We start from the raw sequence: 8,856 nt of genomic DNA on the forward strand, positions 1-8,856 counted from the left end.
CCAGAACCCCTCTCCTGGTCCAGGCCACCTTTAATTTTCTTCTTGTTATTTCCCTCTTTATTTCTACTTGCTCCACTTGGTTTGAAAGAAATTTTTAGGTGGACCACAGGCAAATACTACAGTACCTTGCAGTCAAAAGGACTGTTTTTTTCAGGGGGTAAAGATAAGGAGAATGGAACTGAGTTTCTTCAAATATTCTTGTTTTTCTATAACTGAGGTTAGAAAACTGAAATTAGAAACACAGCATGTTCCCTCTGCTTTTTCCCCTGGTGACTGTTATTGTCTTCTCTTTCCCTCCATGTTCCTTTTCATCTCCCTCCTTATTCTGTGCCCTTTACTGATCTTTCCATGTATTTTGCTTCCTCCACAACTCACGTAACCACACTTGAGTGTACTTTTTCCACTAACCAAAAGGCCATCTTATAAATAGTGTGGGTATTTCCTCAGGCCTTGTTGAAAATTTTCATTAAAACATTTTTGCCTCAAATTCAGTGGTTCTCAGTTTTGGTTGCACAGTAGAACATATTGATGCCCAGGCTGCAACTCAGAGAAACTAACGCATATTCTCGTGTCAGTGTGTGTGTGCACGTGCGTGACGTGTTGGTGGTGGTGGTGGACAGTCCCAAAAACCAAAAAACCAAACCTGCTGCCATTGAGCCAATTTCAACTCATAGTGACCCTAAAGGACAGAGTAGAACTGCCCCATAGGGTTTCCAAGGAGCAGCTGGTGGGTTCAAACTGGTGACCTTTTGGTTAACAGCTGAGCTCTTAACCACTGCGCTACCAGGGCTCCAAAAGGCATCAGTAATTTCTGAAGTTCTCCAGATGATTTAAACATCAGTCAAGTTTGAAAACCTCTGCCCTTAACCAATGATTCTCCACTTGGGGCACCCATAGAATCACCTGTTGCCCCTGCATTTTTCCCAGCTTCCCAGCTGATTCTACTGTCCTGTCACTGTTAAGACCCATTGCCCTACATGGGTTTTTAGAACTTCCACTTCTTGAATGGAATCCTTTCACTCATCCTCACAAGAAGGAACAATGGTAAAAGGGAAATTCTGATTGGTGACATCTGCTTCTGTATCTCATTACCTCCATATGACCTAAGAGGTATGTGGCATGCTCTTAAGTTCTAAAATGTGGTCCTGGTAATCAAATAAAATTGGTTCCAATAACTAAATGAGTCCACTAAATTCTGCTATATTATTAAATTTATTTTAAATTAATAAAGCAAAAAGAGAAAGTTGGTCTGGAATGATTTACTCTCAATAAAAAGGGTATTAAAGCAGTAGGTACTTAGTCCCTAAAGGGGCCATAAGCTTCAATTTTATTATAGCTGTAAGTGGGAAATATTCTATGTGTGGAATTATCTCTCGTATTACATGATGCATTAGAACCTGAAGGAGAAGGAAGGAAGAGAGGAAAGGAGGAAGGGAGGGAGGGAAAGAGAACGGGAGGGGGGGGGGGAAGAAGGAAGAAATCTACAACTAAACCCACAGACGTTTCTCACAAATGCACTTCTGTGCTGAATGGTTTTTAAGAAAGGAACTCCCCATTCCTTTAACAAATTCATCCGTTTGAATGATGACTGTGAAAAGCACCTGCCCATGGGTAAATAATAGATACTACTATTTCGAAATGCACCACACCTCCTTAGTAAAAGCACAGAGATTTTAAAGTCCAAATGATGAACCAGTCTAGTGTAATGTGATTAGCACCAATAAAGTTTGGAAAAGGGAAGAAGTGGCTGCAGTACAGGAAAGGGTGAATTTAATGTGTTTATTTGTCAGAACACACAGACCCAGGGGAACTATGAACTAAAGACCTGGATGGGAGTCTTCAGGGAAAACAGATCAGCTCTGTCCATCAAACTTTTCTTTTCCAACATTTTACAAAACATCCTGAACTGACATCTCGTTTCTGGCTTTGGGAACTACAGCAATTTTGTGCACCATTGACTGGCAACTAGCGTGTTTTAAGTCTTTCCATCCTGCAAATTCTGAAAGTGGGAGGGGTGTGAAATGGACCCCTGTACAATCTTTTTGTTTTCCAAATCTATCAGGAGGTATCTAGTTACAGGGTTGGTAGTTCAGGAAGGGATGTTGAACAACCAAGAAGTAGAGAAATATCAGCCTGGATATTATACCACAGGGACGTGCAGTGGTAACTCTCAGGAACCTGGGACATTAGAAGCAGTCTTCAGTGTAATAGACAGGACTCTTTCCTCATACAGTGAGTTTTGAAACCATTTCGAGAAGATAAGTTTCCCCAGATATCGATGCTATTGTGTTCACAGAAGTGGTCTCAGAACTGCCCCTCACCAGTGAACCCCCAGTGCAGGAAGCAAAGCGGTGCCAATCCTCAAGCAGGGGTAAATACGGTGTCACTGAAGATGACACTCCTGAAAATCATCTCTCAGATGCATGCTGCTGTTCCAAGTGGGGCTCCACGATGGTGGTTTTGCACCCAACACAAACCTCCCAAACATGCCTAAAAACCTCAAAGAGCGTCCTTCTCTCACACGGCTTCTGATAAGTAGGCTGTCACCACTGGAATGTCTCAACATTTCATTTAACTCAATCAGCCAAGTATTCAACCGATCAACCAACCAGCTGCTGCCAAGCTAACTCCAACTTACAACGACCCCATGTGTGTCAGAGTACAGCTGTGATCCATAAAGTTTTCAATGGCTGATATTTTGAGGTAGATCCTTTGTTTCCAAGGCACCTCCAGGTAGACTAGAAGAGCCAAACCTTTGGTTAGCAGCTGAGCACACTAAGCATTTGTGCCACCCAGGCACTCCACCAAGTACTCAAATGACCTGAATGAAAACTTTTACTTTGGGCAATTCTGAACCAGGGTGTTTATTTGACAGAGGAAAGGGGAACACTAGCTCTGAGAAGATCCTAGGCTTATAATATCACAGATACATACAATTAGTGACCAAAGACCTAAAATCTGTTCCAGTGACCACAAAGAAAAACTTAAGTTTTTCCTTTACAGGGTATTCCCAGACCGCAACTTTTGTTTAAAACAAACACCAACGAACCATGAATTCCAAAGGTCCCTGTGGCTTCAGGCCTACCCTGCCTGACTCTCACAGATCCATCTTCCCACAGAGCTATCAACGTAGGACAATGGAAGGGGAGGCCCCAACAGCCATATGGCATCTTCCAGATTTCTGTTTATAACCAACCTTTACTCAGTCTCCATTAAGCAACTCAATGCCCGGGCAAGCTAATATGGATGGAGCAGCAGAGTTTAGCATGAAGCAATATCCTTTGCATAATAAAAATTTCCATTGACTTTAGAAGTTATTTTAGGAGGATCCAAAAACCAAACCCGCATTTCCAGTGAGTCGATTCTGACTCATAGCAACCCTATAGGACAGAGCAGAACTGCCCCACAGGGTGTCCAAGGAGCAACTGGTGGATTTGAACTGCCGACCTTTGGGTTAGCAGCCATAGCTCGCCATACTAAGATAGGAAGCAAAGGCCCTGAGATCAGAGGGTGCCTGTTTGAGAAATAGCGAAGAGACTGGTGTGGTTAGAGGAGAATCAAATAAAAGCGAAAAAGACTATACTATCAGAGAGGTAATAGGGGGTTGAGAAGAGAACCTAGAGACTTAGTCATACAGGGAACAGAGGGGCCCCCAAATCTATAAACAAAGTAACAAGAAATGGGCCAGGGCACAGAAACAAAGCCATTCGGCAGATCAATGGGGCAGGGTATCTAAAAACAGCCCGTAAACGTCTTTAAAGTTGCCTTTCAGAAGCAGCTGGAGAAAACCAGCCACAGGGACATGTGCAGAACATCCACCTGTGACCACTGTGTGACCTTCCACCAGGGGCAGTGAGGGGCTGCAGCCCCAGGTGGGGAATCAAACCCAGGGAGAGAGAGACTGCACAGGCGTGACATCCCATAATATGTCCTGCTACAAATCCCAGAGGCCTCCAGGACAGGACCCATCTTGGAAAGCTGCTGCCCGCACTCCTTAGTTAACATATCCCTGTCTGTGTCTATGAATAAACATGAATCTTTTCCCACCCAAGAACTTTAAAAACTTGAGCGGTCTTTTGTTCTGTGAGACGAGGGTAAGCGCTACTTTAGGCCCTCCTCATCTCCGCTTGCAGGCCCCTTCAATAAAGCTTTGCTCGTGTGGAAAACTAGTGCCTTACCTGCTCATTCTTGACCAGTGAGAGACAAGAACCTTATTCTGGTAACAATAGCTCTTAACCACTGTGCCACCAGGGCTCCAGCAGGAGGATCTGCCTCTCTAAAGTAACCCGTTCAATTAAAGCAACTGCTAAATAAGAATTCAACATATTAAAAAGAAAGGCTGGGTTAAAAACACAGAAGCCAGCCCTCCCCTCATGAACTTCCAAATGTAGCTTTTGTTAACACGTATTATTTTACAAAATAATTTGTTATGAGAGGATAGAAATGCTTGATCTGCTTTTTCCCATATACATTAAATTGCTCAAACTAAATGTGACATGCTTAGTCTAGGAACTCTCATAATATTTAGAGGTAAAATCTGTGGATAGACCCTTCTCAGGGATTTAAACAGAATAAGGTTGTGAAATGAAGCCACCAACGTTCTTTCTTTCTTACTTATTAACACGGTAGCAGATCAAATAGTAGCCGAATAAGTTTGCCTTCTCTGAGTCTAACTGCAATCAGAAATAAACTTGTACAGCAATGCCTGAGGAATAAAATGTGCACCACAGTTTTTTTAGGAATAGATTTTCTAATTTGGCACCATGTTATGACAAGGACAAGCCAGGGCGCTCTTTCCGCAGTTCTTAAAGAGTTCCTGATCACAGGTCCCCAATGGTCACACAATGTTAATATAATCAGAAGAGACTGGGTGAGAAACAATTTACACGAATGGCTATAACTGGATTTGGCACATCAGTGACCATTTGGGCAGTTCCCAGTGTTTGTCTCTCAAATATCAAAACCTCAAATAGGAGTCCAGAAAACTCAAGAAGCTCTAAGATCTCTGGACTGAGATCTGGTCTGTGTGCCTCTGTCTCTGTGGATGCGCTGAGCCTGCATAACATAAAACATTCTGCCGCTGTCTGTAGCAGTCAGATGTGCTGCTTCTTGGAGGCTGTCAGTAATAGGGATGAATTACCCAGCCCTCATCCTGAATGTAAAATACCACCTGAATCCCAATCAAGTTGGGAGTGCAAAGAATTTGCCAGTCATCTAATCCTAAAGAGGCAGTGATTAGCAAGAGTTTTCCAAGGCAACTGATAAAAAATTAGGCATTGGTAAGTCCTAAATTAACAACGTAAGGGCAGAATGGTCACTTCATGGAAACTGCGTGGATTTAGTTGGAACATGAAATTTCACCAAATAAGTCACACACCAGACTGAAAAGTAATAATTATCAATTTAAGACTTGATACTAACATTCAAAAGTTGAGTAAATTTGCATCTCATTTTTCTCTTAAGCCAGCCAAAACCATTATTGATTGCGGTAGAATTCTCCAGGCTCAGTCCAACCTGCTCTAATCATACTTATTACCATCCGACACGTGAGGGGATACCGTATCACATCAAAAACCCTTATTAAGAACAGGAGGGAGAAACAGGATTAGCATTCCTTTCATTCTTCGTTTTTTCTGAATTAAGAAGGCAGGCAGAAGGGGGAGAGTGGGAGGGAAGAGCTTTAAAGTTTCTATTAAAGATATAATATAAAGATGTTGTATGTCATAAAATGCCATATTTAAATTATGAGTAGAAATACTTATTTGACAATCAATTTACATAATGAATCAATAATACATCTTGATTTTTATCTGTAAGCCTCATCATTCTACATGTGTAGACTTTACTAACACATTACAACATAATATAAATTGGGAATTACAAGTGTGGGTGGTAATATAATTGGAAAATATTACTCCATACATGTTTCTATCCTGCTTATACTCAAATTTCTGCTGAGCCGCACAACAGCTAAAAAACCGAGTGGGTAAAGTTGGGGTAACATATGTATTTTCACAAACAAGCCATTAGGTTGGTCAGCCAGAGAACCCACAGACCGAAGAAAGTCTTGACTGAAGGACCTGTCTTCATGTGGGGATGCGGGGAGGCAGGCCCTGGGGAAAATACCCACCTTTATACAGTTATTGAGCTCCTAATGTCTGCCTTGATTGAGAGGTCCACACCTCTGGCCAGAAGTCAAGTTCTCTGCCAAGCAACAGGTGTCTTGTTGTGGGTGTGGATCCGCTTGTTGGATATTTGTTCAATTAAAATAAAATTTTCATCTCTTGTCTGTCTAACGTGAGACCTCAAAATGGACCCCTGACTGGGTTCTCCCAAACACACCTCTCCCACCCCATGCCAGGGACCCAGGCCACTTTGTAAACAACTTTAGAGCTTGCCCCTGAAAGAATTCCTACATTTCCTGCTGCACCTTAGAAAGTAAAATGGCAATTCCCATCTCCCTGCGCCGCCCCTCAAAAACACAAACAAACCTGTGAGCCATTTAAAAATAGTGACCCTCCAACCAATAATTAAACACCAGCACCCAAAGGGTTAAAATATCACCAAATAAATACACACGATTTCCACAGAACAAGATGGCAACCTCTGCGTCCTCTCCTGGAGATTCCCAGCATTCTGACCTCCTCAGCCCCATCCCTGGGGCGAAAGGAAACCCGCAAACCATAGCGCCAAAAACCGCGAGGCTCACAAGGTGGAGGAAGGCCAGGGAGATGGCGCTGGCGGGGAAGCGGGACGCCGGGGTCCTCAAGTTATTAAAGTTTTCAATGCAAAGGCTGCCCTTTGCGCCTGCAGCCCTGAGCCTCTCAGGGACCTGAGATGCTCCCCTGGGGTACGGTGATCCTCGGAGGGCGATCTGCCATTACCACCCTCCCTGACACCAATTAACCTTTGGGGTAGTGATTTTTCTCCAACTCGGGGAGCAGGACTCCGCCCGGTAGGCACCGAGGACACTGGAGCAGTAGCCCCAGCGCAGCGCCTGGCTCCCGCCCCGGCTGGACCAAAGCCTCGGAAAACCCCAACAGGTCTCCAGCTCGGTGGACCTGCCACAGCGAGGCCAGTGCGGCAACAGGGGAGGGCCCGGGGTCCCTGTTGCCCGTCCGTGGACCGAGGCGAACCTCCCGTCTCGAGAAACCCCCAGCTGCAGCCCTGGAGGTCTGCTTCAAACTCCAACAGCCCCCAGGACCAGAGAGACCGCGCTGCTAGCAAGGGCTAGCCTCCCGCTTCCCTTCCTCACCTCCCACCCCCGACCCAATGGCACAAAGCCAACAGGAGGAAGGCTAAGGAGACTCAAAGTTGCGGTCTGCAAATAAATGACTGGTCCTCGGCGCCGGTTATAGGGAGGGGGTGGCTGCCAGGTTGGGTTTAGGTGGGAAGTGGCTGGAAATGCTACCGCGCACGGGCACAGAGGGTCCCTGTCATCACTGGGAGGTTCGCGGACTAAGGACGACAGACCCCATCCACACGGTCTGTCTTCCTGGCGGGGCCTCTCCCGACCCTCCCGCACGCCCCTCGCCCGGTGACTCGAGAGTCGGCGGGAGCCCCGCCGGCACTTACCATCACGTTCCCCTGCATTTTAGCGGTTTTAATCATCGCCTTTTCCTTCATTTTGCCCAAAGTGTGAACCCGGCTTGGTGCTCAGGAACAGTTACTTAATCCATTGTCTTGCTGATTAGTAAAGTAGATGTAGAACTTGCTGATAGCTGGGTAGGGGTGGCTTTTTGGGGAAAAAAAAATTCTTCCTTATCTTCGATTCCGCAACCTCCACCTGCCCCGTCTGCTCTCCCTTCCCAGACGGATCACAACAGCAGTCAACTCTTTTTGGCCGCCGCCAGGAAAAAGAGCAGGGGGCGGGGGCGAGGTTGCTTTAAACCGAAACCACGAGACGCGCGAAGGGGCACGGAAGAGGCTGCGAGCGGCGAGAGCCGGCGGGAACCAGCGCCACTCGAGTCTGCGTCCGGCGAGAGCGCCGTAAATACACTGCGAGCGAGACGCGGTACCACACACGCCGGCCACACTCGGGACACTCGCGAGCCAGTGCCTCGCCTTTTCGGCGCAGACAACGTGGAATGGAGGGGTCTTCGCACTTGTCCCTTAGGGCGGGGGACCGGCCAGGCGGCCACAGCCCGGGGACGAGCGGGGGAGTGTGTGTTATGTGTGCACGCGCGCCGGGGTGGCGTGTTTGAGATCGGTATCGGGGGTCTCGGACCGCAGCAAGGTTAAGCGGGCCAAACTGTTTGGGTGGTGGCGGGTCACCCCTCCCCAAGCACCCCCTCGGGGGAATGTCCCCCTCCCCATCGGGCGACGTGTGCGCGCGGTGCTTGCACGTTTTGCTTTACAAACATGAACTGGAGCGACTCCCGGGTGGAGCCACCGCCTCCCGGCCCGCGTTAACTATTTCTCAGCTGTGACTCCCTCTGGCCTCTCCACCAGGGAGGGGAGGGAGACGCAGGAAAAGGCCAGACGCGGGTGTGCCTCGCCTGCAGCAAGCCGGGAGCAAGGCGAGGACGCGGAAGCAGAGGGGGAGGGTGGAATAGCAGCACAGAAATAATGTTGTTTCAGGTTACTATGGGACACACGTTGCGTTTCCATGGTTGCACTCGAGTCTGCGCCTGAATCTCAAGGCCCCCAGCTACACAGCGCCGAATCACCTTCCTGGGGACCACAGCGCCAAGCTTGGGGCCGCAGGCTGGCTCTGCTGCCCTCTGCGCACACACCTGGCTGCCCCTCTGGGCCTCCACCCCCTGCCGACGCAGCTCAAGGCTCCCTGCGGGTCCTTCCAGTGTCTTAGCTGCTTCTGCTCCCTCTTTCCTGCCTGCTGGGGTCTGATACCATTGC

General features: G+C 47.3%; 1 protein-coding gene across 1 annotated transcript in view; it reads right to left on the reverse strand.

Annotated features, from left to right (window-relative positions):
- DPP6 (dipeptidyl peptidase like 6) overlaps positions 1–8,011 on the reverse strand; it is a 1,223,128-nt gene extending 1,215,117 nt beyond the window's left edge. Inside the window, exon 1 of the mRNA XM_049862671.1 lies at positions 7,576–8,011. Coding sequence (XP_049718628.1) covers positions 7,576–7,626 — 51 coding nt within the window. The 5' untranslated portion in view covers positions 7,627–8,011. The remainder of the gene's footprint in view (positions 1–7,575) is intronic.
- Between the last annotated feature and the right edge of the window lie 845 nt (positions 8,012–8,856).

Source organism: Elephas maximus, chromosome 20 (genome assembly GCF_024166365.1).
Source record: "Elephas maximus indicus isolate mEleMax1 chromosome 20, mEleMax1 primary haplotype, whole genome shotgun sequence".
Taxonomy (NCBI): domain Eukaryota; kingdom Metazoa; phylum Chordata; class Mammalia; order Proboscidea; family Elephantidae; genus Elephas; species Elephas maximus.